This window comes from Podarcis erhardii (assembly GCF_964252035.2).
Source record: "Podarcis erhardii genome assembly, chromosome: 15".
NCBI classification, from domain to species: Eukaryota; Metazoa; Chordata; class Lepidosauria; order Squamata; family Lacertidae; genus Podarcis; species Podarcis erhardii.
This window is the reverse complement of record NC_138505.1, coordinates 12291259-12309159: the sequence shown is the minus strand read 5'-3', so window position 1 is coordinate 12309159 and position 17901 is coordinate 12291259. Positions and strand designations below refer to the sequence as shown.

General features: G+C 50.0%; 1 protein-coding gene across 4 annotated transcripts in view; it reads right to left on the bottom strand.

Annotated features, from left to right (window-relative positions):
- Positions 1-17901, bottom strand: part of LOC309329830 (sodium/calcium exchanger 1-like) — a 29186-nt gene continuing 11285 nt past the window's right edge. For 3 of the 4 annotated variants that reach the window (XM_081840905.1, XM_081840906.1, XM_081840904.1), the window contains exons 2-7: positions 16126-17896; positions 10609-10715; positions 9049-9170; positions 7528-7627; positions 5638-5910; positions 1-1893 (exon numbers count right to left, since the gene is read on the bottom strand). In XM_081840905.1, coding sequence (XP_081697031.1) covers positions 1517-1893; positions 5638-5910; positions 7528-7627; positions 9049-9170; positions 10609-10715; positions 16126-17879 — 2733 coding nt within the window. In that variant the 5' untranslated portion in view covers positions 17880-17896 and the 3' untranslated portion in view covers positions 1-1516. Of the gene's footprint in view, positions 1894-5637; positions 5911-7527; positions 7628-9048; positions 9171-10608; positions 10716-13246; positions 13879-16125; positions 17897-17901 lie in introns of those variants that run through there. The other variant, XM_081840907.1, reaches the window with a different exon arrangement.

The following is a 17901-nucleotide window of genomic DNA, read 5'->3' as shown; positions in this document are numbered from 1 at the left end:
TTTAAAGTTTTTTGTTTTGTTTTTTAGAAAACACACGCACACACAACACAACACAAATCCAAGGTAGCGCAGGCAACAGGACGTAAGAGGAAGGGCACATTTTTTGTTTTTTTGGGAAAACCAGACAGCAGGCACGAGCAACAGGCAGGCACTGGTGCAAAAGACGAACGGGCAAGCATGGACACCAGAGTGACTTACAGAGACACAAGATTGTATGGGTCGGGGTCACAGGGGCCACCATGCAAACTGAGGCATGGGACGTACCAATGTCGGGGGCCCCCCGCCCCAGAGAGGAGGGAAGCACCATGCGCAGCGGCCGTGGCGTCTGGACGGGGGGGGGGGGTGTCCACATTAAGGGACAAGGAAGGGGCAGACAATTGCATGGGTGCCGGAGGTTTGTGGGTTTTCTTCTTTTTAAATAAAAATAAAATAATTTCTGTGGGGGGCTTCCCCACCTTGTAAGTAAAATAAACTCAACTAAATAGAAATCTGAGTTCTGTACAGAAAAGGGGAGTCAAATACTAATATGGGGGGAGTTGTTAATTTGGGAAGGGGGAGCGCTGTGCCGTGGAAGAGGAAGGGGGGGAAGCAGCTATCCTAGATCTAGCTATATTTCTGTTTTTTGCTGTTTTGAGATTTTTGTGCTGTTCTGGGGAGTTTGTAAAGAGTGCAGGTTTTCCGGAGGGTATCGACTGTGCTTGGAACAAAGTAAACTGGCTGATTCCCTTCTCCTATCTATTCTCGCTTGCTTTTTCCACCTTTCTCTCCCTCCCTCTCTCTCTCTCCCTGCCCCCACCCTTCTTTGGATCATTTGGCCAGGAACAGGAGGAAGATAGCACAAACCTTGACTTGCATCTAAAATTCCAGTTTTGCTGACATCATTATGTTACCATCCACTGGGACGCAAAGAGTGCCCCATCTCTGTCGCTGCAAGAAACTGGCTAGGCTTGCAAGGGGAAGGACAGTGTGTCCAACTAACTGGCCCTCCAATACTTGCAAGGATAAGAATAATTGGCAGGGCTGGTCAGTATCCCCCTCCCATCCCACTGTTTTCTGAGGCTACTAATTCACCCAGGTCAGTGTGGAAGGGGGTGGCCTATGCCCTGGCTCAGCTTCCCTTGAATCTGTTGCACCACTAAGATGTGTCTAAAATCAGGGTTCTTAATAGCTTGGCATTTTCTCTCTCCAAACAGAGACGGGCAACTCTGCCATCAGTCCATCGCAGAAGCCTTGGCCAGAATTCGACCCTGTAACTTTGTCCCGTTTTTGTTACCACCTTAGTCATTACTAGACCGCGTGGCTGGCGTTGGCCAAAGTCTTCACTGAACCGTTGCGGAAGTGAAGGTGTTCTCATGTGCTTGAGAAAAAAGGGGTCTCCCAGCTTGGGGAGGGAGGGTTTGACTTTTCCTTTCTCCCCTCCACCCCCAAGTCATCCAGGGATCAGTTTCCCAAGGTTTGGACAGGGGCCTCCCCCAGGCCAAACCCGAAAGCGAGTCTCCCAGTCTGCGCTTGTCTCTCAGAAGCCCTGAATGTGGCAGTAGGCTTCCAGGGCAGCCAGGAGGATGTAGACCAGCCATAGGCTCAGGAAGAGGAGGGTCGCCAGGATTTTGGGGTTTCGGGGACCGCCCAGTTCTCCGCCGATGGGTGCGCGGCGCCGGTACAGTAACACCGCAATGCTGAAGAAGGCGAAGATGGTGAAGAGGGTGACTGAGAAGGCCAGGTTGCCGGGCTTCACGTGAAAGGGCTGGCCTTTGCTGGCCCAGTACCCGGCTGCGATAGTCCAGGCCACCCCAATGCCCAGGAAGACGTTGACTGCGTTGCTGCCTGTCACATTCCCAATGGAGGCGTCGGCGTGCTGGTCTTGGATGGCGGCAACTTTGCTGGCAAAGGTATCTGCAGAGACAAAAGGGCAGAAGGCGGTTGCAAAACAGATACTCTCACACTGAGCTACGGCCATGCTTCCTTCCAACCACATTGAGGCTCACCCAGGGTATCGTCTAATCCAGGGTTTCCCAAACATGGGTCTCCAGCTGTTTTTGGACTACAACTCCCATCATCCCTAGCTAGCAGGACCAGTGGTCAGGGATGATGGGAATTGTAGCCCCAAAACAGCTGGAGACTCAAGTTTGGGAAACCCAGAGCTAGGCAAACCAATATTTCGACTTGGTAGAGGATAGTTTCCTATGTTCCTGCCATACGAGGACCCATTCAAGGCAGGCAAAAGCCCTCAAGGAAAGTGCAGATCAGGGCTGGTGAGTGGGGTGCGACCTGGGGCAACTGGAGGGCCAAACAGAGCTTGGAGGGCCACGATTCGATGCTAGGATTCTCCATTTCTCATCTAAGGGGTGAGTAAGTCTGTCGGAATTTTGGGAAGCTAAGGGCAGGGCGGGCTTTTGTAACATGGCACCCTAGTGCCCCAAGCAAGGGCAAGATTTGGTGCCCCTCCCATATTATTGTAGGTTTTATCATTATCAACATCATCATTTTGCGCCCCCTCGGCTAACCGCCCACACTGTCCTAAATCCGGCACTGCCACGGGTGCAGCACCCTACGCCTTCTCAGGACACTGTGAAATCAGAATAAATTGTTCGAGCAGGAGGCAAATCTCCCAAACGAATGTCTCCATTTTCCCCCTTGCTAAGCCTAAAAAAAAAAGTCTGCGAAATAAAATAAAGTAAAAATCTGTATTACACTGCTGTGCAATCGTACTTCCAATCCTCTCCAGAACCCTTCATTCTTTGCGATGTAATATATATTTGGGCATTTAAGCACTTTGCAGGGTTAGCTTCCCACTCTCTCTCTCTCAATATGAGATTTAGCCTTATCATCATTTCTCCACCAGCTCATCAAGACAGCAAGTTTTCTCCTTTCTAATCCTGTTCTCCAGACTGCCTGTTAAATACAGCCGCCTCTCTTCCCCGACAATCCTCTTGCCGTCGCCTCTGGCTTTGTCGGCCACATGTTCTGAGACGTGAGAGTCTCCTGCTCTTTCATCCCGAGCCATTAATATGAACCCAAGGCTCGCCCCCGCTCTGCTCACCCTAAATAGCAAGACCAGGCTTAGGATTTGTTAGAGCCCCTGGTGTGTGTGCACGTCAGAAATCCAGTGATGGGAAGTGGAGGGCCAAAAGTTCCCCATCAGCCCTAACAACCTTCGTTTGGGACAACTGATTGAGGTTCCTAGCTGCCAATATTAACAAATTAAAGCAATGGGGTAGCTCACAAGACTCCTAATCTCAGAGCCATGGGTTCAAGCCCCACATTGGGCAAAAGATTCCTGCATTGCAGTGGGTTGGACTGGATAATCCTCAAGGTCCCTTCCAGCTCTATGATTCTATGACTTAAAGGTAAAGGTAAAGGGACCCCTGACCATTAGGTCCAGTCGTGACCGACTCTGGGGTTGCGGTGCTCATCTCGCTTTATTGGGCGAGGGAGCTGGCGTACAGCTTCCAGGTCATGTGGCCAGCATGACTAAGCCGCTTCTGGAGAACCAGAGCAGCGCACGGAAACACCGTTTACCTTCCCGCCGGAGCAGTACCTATTTATCTACTTGCACTCTGACGTGCTTTCGAACTGCTAGGTTGGCAGGAGCAGGGACCGAGCAACAGGAGCTCACCCCGTCGCGGGGATTCGAACCGCCGACTTTCTGATCGGCAAGTCCTAGGCTCTGTGGTTTAAGCCACAGCGCCACCCGTGTCCCTTATTCTATGACTTACCTCCCAATAATTTACTCCTATCAATAGGGAACCTACGTAAAGACTCTATAATGGGCTCTTGGATATCCCATAAGGGAAAAGGGCAGATTTTGTTTACAACAGAGGGGAAGCACTTTGCAAAAGCAGCTCCTCTGGGGGCAAATTAAAATAAGGTTTGTGGGTTCCCTACCTCTGCAGTAGAAAAGGTGGGCTGGATCTGGAGATCTGGAGATCTGGAGATCTGGAGATCTGGAGATCTGGAGAAAGAGCTCTGATCTGTCTGCAGGACTGCAGAGCTAAAAACAGTGATTTTCTTCCTTGAGGCATAAGTGCCTTTTTCCTCTCACCTCTATGCCCTTTTATTCTGGGTTGATGGAATTATATGGGTTTCTACTACCTAATAAACTAGAAGACAAAATAAAATACTTAACTTTGGGCAGGGACAGAGAGGGTGAAGGTGGTAACACCCACTTTTGCCTCTGGCTCCACCCACCACTGGTATGTGGCCCTCAGAAGGCTGCCCAAAGGGGAATGCGGCCCTCGGGCTGGCAAACGGTACCCCACTATGATTTATAGGATTGCTCCAGTTTATGATTAAAGCATATTCGTGCCCTACAGTGCAATCCTATACGTGTCTATCTTGATGTATGTCTTGCTGAGTTCAATGGGGCTTATTCCCAGGTAACTAAGAGAGGCTCACAGTCTGTTTGTGTGTGTGTGATTTATTGTAGAATTAGGCAAATTAAGGCTATCGATGGCTATTAGCTGTTGACAGTTAAAAATGCAAAGTCTATGTAAAGAGGGAGTTTGCCTCTAAATCCCAGGTGCTGTGAGACAAACCATCCTGGAAAGTCATTGCCTTGTCACACTCTGCTTATGCTGTTAAGTGTATGGATGGTGAATAGACCTCCCTGCTTCTTTGATTGCAGTCAAGAAAGCGGAAAAGTCTATCCACCACCAAAAGGCTTCTTTAATAGATTTTTTTTATTAAAAAAAACAATTTTTTGAAAATCAATAAAAAGAATTGTTAAAGGAGAGACTGGATGGCAGATAAACTGCTTTCTTGACTGGGATCTCTTTTAGCTGATTTTAATGTTGTATTTTTAAAATTATTGAAGTCTTTTGTCTGCCCTGCCCCGGACTTGTTAGAGATATAAGTTGTGTGTGTGTTTGTAGAGACCTTTGGTCTAACCCAAGACAACAAAGGATAATAATAATAATAGAAATAATAATAATAATAATAATAATAATAATAATAATAATAATATCCCTGTTGCCTTGGGATAGGCCAAAGGTCTCTTCAAGTGCCAAATCAATCTTTTATTTCATTTTATTTAGTCAATCTATATCCTGCCCCTCCTCCTGAATGAGCCCATGGTAGTAGCAATTATCGTTACTGTTACTATAATGATTATAATAATTACTGTGACTATAATTTGGTCCTATGCCAAAGGCCAAGACTGTGTGTTCAAGTATTTCCTCAGCACATGACAGAAGCTGCACAATGAGGGATTTACCTCTGGGGAGGGAATGCCACAGTTTGGGGGCTACCACAGAGAAAGCCCTTCTCTCGGACCTTCCCCTACTTTCCTCCTCGAACATCTGAGGGCAGGGGAGCTCCCAAGAAGGTCCCTCTGCCGATTTCTCCCCAGGGGTGGTCTGTGGGGAGTGAGCCAACCTTTCAGATACTCAGATTACATTAAGCAATGTACATTAAGCTTGTTTTGCTTTTAACTGGCCTGGCTAGTGTGCCTTTACAGCAGTTTTAAAGAGGCAAAGCTTTTCAGGACCGGAAGAAGCAAGAAACCTGGATTCCTCCCAGCTGATCGGGGCCAAGAGAATCCATAAAATACCATTTGCCCTGTGGCGGTTCCCCCCTTCCCCTCACTGAGGTCACTCCTGACCCTGATATGATCTGCCCCACTTGCCGCGCCTCACTGACCTGGCACGGAGGTGCCCAGGGCCACGAACACCACGGCTGTGACAGAGTCTTTGAGGCCGATGGTGCAGCCAAAGTGGGCGGCCAGGTCTCCGGTGAGGGCGGTGAGGACTCCGATGAGGCAGATGGAGACAAAGAAGCAGGCCCAGCCACACCAGTATTCGGTTGGTGGCACAAAGGCAAACAGAACTTTCCAGAAAACCGTCAGGAAGTGCATGATGTAGTCGAAGCAAGAGGGGAGGCGCTCCTCGCCAGAGTCGTCGTCCTCGTCATCACCTGGAGGGAGGGAGCACAGAGAGACACCTTAAATTAATAAGGACACCATCAGTCAACCTTAGCCAGCGTCCCCACAGCTCCTAGTCTTTCTTCTAGTGTTATGTACTGAGTCGAATAGGATCCAAACTGCAGCAGTCTGATTGGTCCTAGAACAATAGGATCCAAAATGCAGCAGTCTGATTGGTCCTAGAACAATGCAGCAGTATGATTGGTTGGCAGGAACCACCCAATCATGCTCCAGATAGAAGTGAATCCACAACCTGATTGGCTTACAGTAGAATTCCGGAATTAGCCAATCATGTGCAGCCCATTGTGTAAATAATGTATATAAAGCAGATACTTTGAGGGGACTTGCATTCATTCCTCCTCACGACTATGACCTGAATAAAGAACATGAAATCACTTTGCGACTCTGAGTATATTTCATCTAGCCTCTCTTTTGCTTACCTCATGTGAGCGTAGGGAGCGGGGAGGCAATTAAGTAAATTCCAATGGGGCAACAAAATCTCTTATGGTGGTGGGGAGAGCAGGCCCAGCAACAGTGGCTAGCCAAGTTAGACAATTGCCGAGAGCCCCAGGGGCCAGGTGTGGGGGCCCTTGGGGGCCTGACCCAGCTGCACTGCCATTTACCATCTTCCCTACCAGGCCCATGGATGCTTTTCAGTGGCAAGTGGCTGTGCCGCTTTCACGTGAGAGCCAAGCTCTGATCCCATCCCCAGTGGCTCGCTGCCATTTTAAGTTACCCAAAGGTCCCATCAAGCCCATACATTTAAAGCTCATGGCTTCTCCCAAAGAATCCCAGGAACTGTAGCTTGTTAAGCTTCCTGAGAATTGTTAAAGTTAAAGTTAAAGGGACCCCTGACCATTAGGTCCAGCCGTGGCCGACTCTGGGGTTGCAGTGCTCATCTCGCTTTACTGGCCGAGGGAGCTGGTGTACAGCTTCCGGGTCATGTGGCCAGCATGACTAAGCCGCTTCTGGCCAACCAGAGCAGCGCACGGAAACGCCATTTACCTTCCCGCCGGAGCGGTACCTATTTATCTACTTGCACTTTGACGTGCTTTCAAACTGCTACGTTGGCAGGAGCAGGGACTGAGCAACGGGAGCTCACCCCATCGCGGGGATTCGAACCACCGACCTTCTGATCGGCAAGGCCCAGGCTATGTGGTTTAACCCACAGCGCCACCCGCGTCCCTTGAGAATTGTTAGGAAGACCTTAAAAAATAATAATCACAAAGTGGAATGAGGATGGGGAGAACTGAATTTTAAGAATGAAAAAGAAAGGAGTAACTGGGAGAAAACAAAATTGACAGCTTCACCCATCCCTGTCATGTAACTGCATTTTCTTGCATTCACCCCATGGCCCCTCTAGTGGGTTCTCTCTTCCACTGTGGAATATTTAAACCAGAAGTTCCTTGGGGCAGAGACCTGCTGTCTTTTTTTCCTTTTCTTATTTTTCTCATTGAAGTGTCTCCCACAGGGATGAGGCTACGTCTGAGTGTGTTGTGGCTGGTGACTGGAAGCAGCTGTCTGTGGTGTTCAGAAGTTGGCTACACCCTCTGTCCCAACATTCCTACCTACGGTATACCCCTCCAAAAAAGGTCCATATTCTTTCTTACCAGCACTGACGGTTACGGCGCTAACAAACTGCTCCCTCCAGCTGCTGCTGCCGACGACAAGGGCCAAGTTGGTCTTTTTTATTAATTTGTCCACAGTGCTCTGGAAAAGAGGGGTGTGGGGAGGTGAGAACTTTAAGTGGGCAGAAGGGGCTAGGCCCTATGAAACTTCTCCTGCGTGCCCCTTTCCACCACCGCCAGTATTTCTATCCTCCTCCTCTTGGCTCTTCAGTGCCTGTGGTCAGGGATGGCGTGGGAAATGTCATTGCATCTTTGGGCACCCTGCCACCCTGCCATCTGCCTAACCAGCCATGATGACAAGGGCACTGGAGCAAAAGGTGGCGTGAGAAACCGGGAGACAGATTCAAAGGAAACAAATCTGTTTTTAATAAAGAACCAGGATGGACGTTTGCCCATCTCAGAAATAAATTTGTTATTATTAACTTATATATTCAAAGAGAGGGAATTCCAAAAGGCAAGTAAAGTGCCACGATACCAAAGGCACAATTCCTACATTGTGTGGAATGGACGTCCAGACAAGGTGATATCTGCAGGAAGCCCTCACCTGCAGAGGACAGTGATCCATTGAGTGCATAAGGATGAGATGATAACTGACACAGGGACACCTCAATAACAGATTGTGAAAAACAGATAAGGCTTGGAGGCTGAACAAGATGCGAGGGCACTTTGTAGGCGGCAGATTCACATTTGGCAGGGTTGGATGTTTTGTGGTGGCCCAAAAGTCCATAGCAGGGGTCGAGCGGGTGAGGAAACAGAAATGTTTAAACTTCAGCTCCTTATTCTGGTGGATTCTCAGCCTCGGTTGATGGGCAAGGAGCTGGTTCCTGATTTGGTTCCTTATTCAAAAGCCCACGGGTTCTTTCAAGACAGCCTTTTTATTAAGCATTCATCCTGCTTTGCTTGCTCAGTGGCCAGACTATGTCCGGTCTTTGCTGAGCGTTTGTTCTGATTTGTTAATGGGGTAGTTATACGACAATGGGCATCCACCTTGCTATATTCTGATTTGCTTGTGGAATGTTTAAACATCTTCCTGTTAGTCATTCGTTCATCCCACACTTTTCATCGCATTTCTCTGTCACTTTCCAAACTGCAAATAGTCTTGTTTGTTTAAAAAAATCAATGGATGGGGGAAATTGGAGGTTGGCACACTAGGACAAATGGGGCACTGCCCCACCAAGTTCAGTACACCCACACTTGTCTATCTCTTTACTTACAATCAGTCCAAGGGATGGCATTTGCTGGCAGCTTCCTCCTCCGTAGTCTCAGTGTTTGTAGAACTCAGTAGGGAGGAGGAGGATGGGGGCAAAGCTAGAATTATTTGGTTCTGCCTGTCATTGGCTCTGGTGCCACCTACTGGTGGGCTCCCTGCCTTCCACCCAACCAGTCCCAATGGGCACCAGCCACCACTTGGAGAGGGTGGTGGATGCTGAGGTGTGAGGAGGGGGATTGTGACCGAAAAGTCTTTCTTGCTAGGGAGTGCCAGGTGAGAGAGTGTCTTCTTACCTTGAATTCGTAGGATTCCTCAATAACAACTTCAAGTTTGGTGTTCTCTCCAAGGCTAGGACACCCCATCTTGGCAATTGCTTCCTCTTCTCCGTTAGGCAGGCGGTTTTCATTGGAGTCACCTGGGGTGAGATTGGGGAGAAAACGGGCACATAGGGAGAGGCTGGAATCCCAACATCCCCTCTTTGCCAGCCTCCAGAAACCTCTTTCCAACTCTCTAACCTCCTCCGTCACCCACCGTCCCCAGTCCCCTTCCCAGTTGCCTCAATCCATCTCCTTAATGGCCCAAGGTTGCCTTCTTTCCTAACAATTTGGCCCCTCTGCCTTTCAAACATCAACCCAGCATGCAGAAAGTGAAGCTTCTATTATCACTTTATCTCCCTTTCATGAAAACCATCACCTGCTAAACTTCTACCTGCCAGCCTACTGTTTAAAAGCTGGGGAACAGAGGTAGGAAAAGAACTTGGCCATCTCTCTGTGTGCTCCCCTCCTTTCTTTTTTTAAAAAGCAAAGATCATAGAACCCTGGAGGCAAAGCCTTTTCCCCACCAATTCGGCAAGTCGGTTAAATGTTGCTCTTGGACTTGAAACAACCGAGACAACTCTGAGACATCATCCTGCAATCATTTGAGTGTCACCCAAAAAAGAGGACACAGCTTTGCGTTAATTAGGACTGTGTTAATTTCAACTGTGTGACCGCCATACATTTAAAGGACATGACTTCCCGCTAAGAGTCCTGGCAACTGGAGCTTGGTGCTGGGAAATGCAGCTCTGTGGGGAGTAAACTACAGTTCCCAGGACTATTCAGGGGACAACGACAGTGTGTTCTAAATGTATGATGTGGACAATGCCAATTTAGACAGGGTGACTATAATTTGAAAAAAACAACAACACTTCATTTCTGCAGGGGGTTGGACTGGATGATCCTCAGAGTTCCTTCCAACTCTACAATTCTATGATTCTAGGGAAGAGTGTGAGCTGATGATCTGCGTGCCTGCTTAGTCTGCTGCTCACTCCCTGCGGGTGGACAACTTCTCTCTCTTCTGAGGGTTCCTTATCTTTAAACTTACCTTAGATTACACAATCCTACCAATAAAGGGCTCCTCTAGTACCATGTCTTCCTTACGTTTTTCTGCCATAAGCTCAGGGGAAGGGAACCTCCTTCAGCCTGAGGGCCGCATTCCCTTCTGGGCAACTTTCCAGGGGCCACAAGCCAGTGGTGGGTGGGGCCACAGGCAAAAGTGGGCGGAGCAATGAATGTGAACCTGACCTTTGTACCGCAAGCTTACAAGACCTGCAGGACCACATTTGCGCCCCCCCCCCAAGTCCGAGGTTCCTCATCCCTGTTGTAGCCCACCCCATATTTCACTCTGCCCCTCAAGTATCATAGGAAGTCTCTCCTGCAAATCATATTATTATTATTTATTCAATTTCTAGGCCACCCTTCATCCAAGGATCACAGGGCGGTTTACAATGTAACAACACAAAAATACATCACATAATACAAACTAAAACAACAATAACAACACACACACCCCAGGTTTATCCACTTTTTCCTTACCATGCCGTGGACCTGTGTCCAGCAGTTCTGGTGGCCCCAGCTCCAGGTGGAAGTTCTTGTTTTTCTCGTACTCCTCATCGTCAATAATTTTAATTTCGATGTATCTCCTGGGGACGAAGAAAATAATGGGTTCTTTGGAGCAGGCAGACCAATACAGGAAACCATCTTCCCAAGGTACTGCCCCACTTTCCCCTCCCCCCCTGTCCTGGGCCTGGCCTTGGCCTTACTCATAGCCCAGCAAATGGAAATTTAGTAAGCCCATACTTCTTTGGCACGGAAGTGACGCAACAGGGAAAGCACTCCTTGGCTTAATATCGGCATAGCAGGCAGCCATGAAAAGTCACATAGCAGAGGCCGGTGCTTTAGGGCGAATGAGGCATTGCGTCGCCAACCTCAAATTGCTGCCAGCCAGCCAGCCAGCCCTGGCCTGCCTGCCCTCTCCCTTGCACCCAGTCCAGTGGATGGCCCTGCCTGGCAGCTTCGTCTTCTGTAGTCTCAGCGTTGCCCCTTGTAGAAATCAGCAGAGAGAAAGAGGAGGATGGGGACAAACTTAGAATTATTTGGCTACTACCATTGGCTCTGGTGCCACCTACTGGTGGGCTCCCTCACTTCTGTCCTAACAGCCTTAATGGGCCCCAGCACCACTGGTCAATTATGTTAAGAGAGAGGGAGGAAAGCTTGGACCACCCCCACCCAAATCTTAGCTCCAGATCTGGGTGTGCAGAACTCACTCCCAGGCCCTGCCTGTCATCTGTTCGGGCTCCACCTGCCATTGGGGCCCCTGTCTTCTGCCCCAGAACCCGCCCCCTCCGCACAAAGAAGCGGGGCCAGCAGGGAGAAGCCAGCAACCCTCCCCATAGCCACCTCCTGCTCCTTCGAGTTCATCTCTGCTTATGCATGACCCCATGGCTTCGCTCTCGCCAAGCTGTGGCACAACGCACACACATGCACACACTCCGGGTATGCTAAGCTGAGTCTGGCAGCCGGAGCCTTGCTTGATGCCATCTGTTTTTAGTTCCCTAATTACAAACACAAAGAGACGGCTTGGTACTAATGGGATGGGAATATATGTGGGTACATCAATGCTATAGGGCTGCCAAGGGGGTGGAAGCCAAGCCACCCTTTAGGCTCTTAAGATTCAGGTCTCACTGACACGGAGACATATCCCCAAACTCTGCCGCATTTGCGTCAGAACAACAAATCTGATCAAATGCATGCCACAGCTATATTTTCTAGCGGTACGTAAGTACAGAAGAACGGTTTTGTTTTTTTGCTGGGCTGTCTTAACCTCTTGCCTTCCCAAGATCCTCAGTAACAGATTTGCTGAAGTTCCCTTCAGTGACGGGTGCTGTCGCCCTTGTGATCATGTTGAGCTTGAAACAGCCTCGTGTCTGTTTCTCTACTGTAGATTTTATTAAGGGGATAGAGAACACATAATTTATCCTCTTATGAGCTGGTTTCCTGGCTCGATCCTTAGAGGCGCTTCTGAGTATCTTCCTTCAGGGGGTCTCATAAACCCATCACTTGAACAGGTGGCAATATAGCAAAATGTTGTAATATCCCTGGAACGGCTATGCTTGTTAGTTCCACATGTCACCTTTATTCTTCTGAGGCTGTGGCTTTGTATACAGCTATAGATATAGATATAGATATAGATATAGATATAGATATAGATATAGATATAGATATAGATGATATAGATAGAGCATTTTCTTTAATGCTCAGTTGACTGATACCTCAAAAACCTGAGGTAAAGTTGCCACCTCCTTTACAGGGATGGCTCCTGCACTTTTTACAGAAGCTGCCTGGCACACGTAAACTAAGCAGGTCTACCAGTAATTCTTACTCTAATGAAACAGGCATGTGGAGAGTCTTGGCGCTCCGGATGTTGCTGAACTACAACTCCTGTCATTGCTGGGGCTGATGGGAGTTGTGGTTCAGTAACACCTGGAGGGCCCAAACTTTATGTGGAATAAAGACTTTGCCTGCTTCCATTTCTGTGAGTGAGGCTGTCACGAAAAGACGGAAAAGCCATACCCTTTAAAACTAATAGGACAAATGGCATGTGCTTTTGAGAGGGAGAGGGAGAGGGAGAGGGAGAGGGAGAGGGAGAGGGAGAGGGAGAGGGAGAGGGAGAGGGAGAGGGAGAGGGAGGGAGGGAGAGTGTTTGTAGAGCGGGGTAGCTTTTTCAGCCCAGGGACCATATTCCATTCTGGACAACTTTCCAAGGGCCACATGTTAGTGGTGGGTGGAGCCAAGGGCAAAAGTGGGCGGAGCAATGAATGTCAATATTATCTTTTTATAGGAGGCTAGTTTCCACACATACACTCACAGACGCCTCTCTCTATTCTCCATCCAGACAAGTAAGAAACATTATTGCAGAGTTCAAGGACACATCCCAATCAGACAAAAACACTCAAGGATGTGGGGTGCAAAGGGGTCAGGGAAGGGTGTATTTTAGGGACAGATTCAAGGGCCAGAGAGAGGCCTCAAGGGCTTGTGGTTCCACATCCCCATTTTGAAGAGCAACTGCCGTGAGGTAATTTCTACCCGCTTTCCTCTGGAAGAAACGTTGTTCTCCGCTAGTTCACATAGGAGCACATAAATGCGCATCCCATAAATTTTCACTCACACTCACTTTTGTCTGCCACCACCCTCCCCTCTCACACACACACTCCTGCATGTTCCTCTCTATTGGCACACAGCACCCATTTTTATCTGCTCGCACTTGCACCATTTCCGTCGCACGTCGGCTTACGGCCTGCCAGCCGCTCGCCCCCACGCACGGGTGCTTTCACGCTCTCTCCCGCGTGTGCCGCCGGCCAAACGTCCCGCTCCTGCCCCCCGCCACCCCACTTTCCCCTTCTCCTGCAATTAGGTCAGAGCCTGTCAAATTGGGAGCTGGAGGTTGCTGCAGCACAGCTTGACGGGTGAAAGATTAAGATTTCAAGAAATTAATTCCATGTGTCTGACGGAGCCAGAGGGATGCTGGGGGTGAGTGGCGGTGTTGGTTGGAGGCTGGCGACAAGGCAGCCGAGCAGCAATTATGAGGAGATAATTTTCTGAGATGGATGTGTGAGCACAGGATGCTGCCTGCTCCTGAGGGATGGAGCCTGGGACCTCCTGCCACTCATAGCAAACGTCCTTAAGAAAGAGTCTTCTACTGAGTCGGACCACTGGTTCATCTAGGTCAGAACTGCCTGCACTGACTGGCAGTGACTCTCCAAGGTTTCAGACAGGAAGTGTCTCTCAGGACTAGCTGGACATGCCAGGGGTTGAACCAGTGGCGTAGCGTGGGGGGTGCAGGGGGGGCCGGCCGCACCGGGCGCAACATCTGGGGGTTAGGGTTAGGGGGCGCAAATCCACGCGTTAGGGGGCGCAAATCCACGGGTTAGGGGGCGCAAATTACTTGCCTTGCCCCGGGTGCTGACAACCCACGCTACGCCACTGGGTTGAACCCTGGGACCTTCTTCTGCGTGCAAAGCAGAAGCTCTAGCATCAAACTATGGAGCCCTTCCCCGCCATCCAACTTTTTCTGATGCAAAACCGGGACGTACGCCTTCCAGGAGGCGCACCCAGGAAAGTCACGTGACCCTCACCTTGCTCTTGCTGTGAAAAAAATGCACTTTTTCGGGTTGAGAGTGCACAAGATCGTGGCACTCAAAATGGCCGCCGAGATCTTGCATGAAAAAAACAGAATGTCCCTTTTACCCCAGGACACTTGGAAGGTGGGTTATCCAGGTTAACAGGCTCAGATTGCAGGTGACGGGAAAAGACTTTTGTCTACTCAAGACCTCGGGGATTGGCTGCCAGTTAAAGCAGGCATCACAGGCAGAGAGAGAGAGAGAGAGACTCTAATAAAGGCAGCACTTCATTTTCAAAAGAGCATTTCAGATGCTCTACCACTGACCTATGGCAGTGTGTGCCTTTCTTTCTTGTCTTTCTTTCATGTTGCATCATGAAGGAATGGTGCCACTGAGCATGTACAGAGCACCTTTATCAAGCTTTGCCACTCCTGCCCCAGCATCATGCCTTTTAACATAAACCTGGTATGTGCAACGTTCAACATGCTATTCCCATTTCTTAAATCAGGGTGGGGAATCTGCTGTCCTCCAGGTGTGGTTGGACCAGCCAGCATGCCCAGGCACGGATAATGGGAGTTGTAATCTATCAACAACTGGGGGTCCTCAGGCTCCGCACCCTTTAAAAAAAAAATCTGTTTTCCATTTCTTAGCTCTAGCCAAGCAACGCTCCGCAGCTGAATTTCTGCTTGCGTCAAACCACTGTATCTCAGGAGCTAGAGGAGAATGGGTTGGGGGGTTGGGAAGAGGGAAATGAGCTGTGTTGACATCTTCCAGAGGGGAGGTGTGATGGGAGGAACGGGGAAAGCAATCTCTGACTGCCACTTAGCTACTAGGGCTGCCATAGCTCAACAATTTTGTGGTCTTCCTAAAAAAAAAAAGCTCAACAACTTTATTTTTGAAATATGGCAACCCTATACTAGACTAGGTTCAAGGTGCTGGTATTGGGCTGCAGAGCCCTAGCTATACATGTTAACAAATCACTAACATTCATTGGACTCCAGTCAAGGCTCAATTTTGCTTGATAACAACCCAGTGGAACAGGAAATAAAACTTACACCATTAAAACAACAGTAACAGCCACAAATTACTGAATGTAGTCTGGGGCCAGGATACCAAAAAGATTGTTTTGCCCAAGGCCAGTCCAATATATTTTGCCACCTGAGGCAAACTGCAAAATGGTGCTTCCCGGCTAGGGAAGAAAGGGTGAACGAAGATCCACATCAGGAAAAGGGTGGGGGGATAAATCTACCTTCTCCCTATGGTTGAAGTGGGAATCAAAGGCTGCCGTAGTTGGGGAGGGGGCTGAATCATGCCGGGTGGATGCAGAGGGCAGCCCCCACCATTTCTTCCTTAGGGATGGGAAGCCAAGCAGCACCTCCTTTTTGTTGAAAGGCCGCTGTAGAGGCGGCATGGCTGCAGAGGAGGAGGCAGATTTGGCCGCCAAGGAGTTTGCCACAGCCGTCACTGCCACTGCTACAGAGGCAATGGGTGATGAATTCCTTGGAGGCCCTCTCTCCTGCCTCTGTGGATCCTGTGGCCTGAGGCAGTCACCTCACCTTGCCTCATGGGTGAACCGGCCCTGGTCTCACACATTATATAGCCAATCAGTTACTGTGTCTTGCGGGAGAAGGCGTCCTACAGATGGCATCCTATCAGGAGGACCATTCCACACAGTGGAATGGGGCTTTTAGTGTGGCGGCACCTACCCACTTCCCATTTGTAATTCCTGGCAGCCTCCCCATAGCCATCATGGTTAACCAGCCATTGGTAGACTCATGCTCTATTATTCCTCCCTCCCACATCCTCTTTAAAAGCCATCCAATTTGGTGGCCCTCTTGTGTGGGTCACAGCATTCCTGCTCGTGTTTTCAGTACACAGTGCCCACACCAATATTTTCAAAGACAAAAACAAACCACCTTCCCTGGTCTCTTACATGGTCTCATCATTCTGGAACTCCACTTTGCCAGCTACCTCCTCATAGTCCTCTCCGGCCTTAGCGGTCCCCTCAATGGTGCGGAAGGGGATGGCCACTCTCCCGCGTGCCCCCGAGGTCCTCAGCACCTTGATGCGCACAGCCCCCACGCTCTCGCTCACACGCATGGAGGCCCCATCGAAGGTGAAGATGCCGGCATGGTCGTCGTCAAAGATAGTGACAGTGGCCATCTTAGAAGGCCCAAGGCATGCTTTGGGAGGAGGCTCAGGGCCCGGTTCGGCCCAGGCTGCCCGCACGTTACTGAGGTGGACATAGAAATACTCATCTTCCTCGAAAATATCGTCATCAATGATTCCGACCCGCACTTCCTTGTGGGTTTCCCCTGGCTTAAAAAGCAAGGTGCCCTCCGCAAACTCGTAGTCTGAGCCAGCGTTGGCCGTCCCGTCCTCTGTGCGGAAATCCACCCGCAGTGTGACGCAGGCTGGGTCCCCTCCCCGCCGGGCCACAGTCAGCACCACCGAGCCGCAGTTCTCAAAGCACTGGTAGTGTGCTGGCTCAAAGCCAACTTTGGTCACGGACTCATCTTCTTCCGCACGCACCTCCTGCATGCTAATGGCTTTGCGGGCCTGGTCCGCCGCATGTTTCTTGAGGATATTCCCTGCTCCGATCATCATGCGTGTGGCCTGGATGCGGTAGAAAGCCCGGCTCTTCTGCTGTTGGACTAGCACGTGATAGTTGGCCATCTCGATAAGCTGCTCCATGTCCTTTTCTGGATGTTTCTGCTTGAGGTCCCTCAAGGTGCGGGCCATATCCCTGCGAGCTTCATCATCCTGGTCCTTCCCTGCTTCCACAAGACCTTCGGATCCTTCCTTTAGCGAGTTGTCCATCTCCATGTCCAACTTTGGATAGCCAGTATCACCCTCAGTCTCAATGATCAGGCCTCGGGCCTTGTCCGCTCGGTATTTCTTGTGGACGTATTTGTAGAAGAGGAGCCTTCTGTCAGCCACCCAAGCCTGGAGCACACAGAGTGGGAAGAAGAGGAAGGTGAGGAGCCCTTCCCACAATTCCACTATGCCAGGAGAGAACCAGGCCAGGATGAGGTATAGCCAGATATAGGCGAAGATGCTCCAGGCGGCGGTGACAAAGAAGACCCGCAAGTGTTTGATGCGCCGTACCTCGCCCTCAGGGACCACATGGATGCAGACGGCGATAATGACAAACATATTGAAGGCTGCGCTGCCGACAATGGTGCTGGGCCCCATGTCTCCTGCGGTGAAGCCGTGGCCCACAATCTCAATGATGGAGAGCAGGATCTCAGGGGCTGAGGAACCCAATGCCATCAGGGTCAAGTTGGAGACGGTCTCATTCCAGATGCGGATGGTGGTGGTGGTGGTCTCCCCGTTGGGCTTCTTGATGGTGATCTCTTTCTCCTGTGAGGTGATGACTTCTATGGAGGCCATGAAGCGGTCGGCAATGATGGACATGCCCAGGAACATGTAGATCAGAGCCACAAAGTAAACAATGGCCCTTGCCACCTTGTCCCCCACAGAGGGGTTCTGTGGGAACCACACTGGCAAGATCACACCTTCCTGGCACTCCGTGGCCTCTTGGCACTTGGCGGTGTGGTTGCCGCCGTCCGGGGACGCTGTCTCAACGCCGTGCGTACCGCCATGGCCACCCACCGTCGCCAGCGGTGAAGGGAGGAACAAGGCCAGCAGCAAGGCTGAAGCCTTCAGTTGAGACAGGAGTGACATGGCGAGGAAGACGATACCTGTA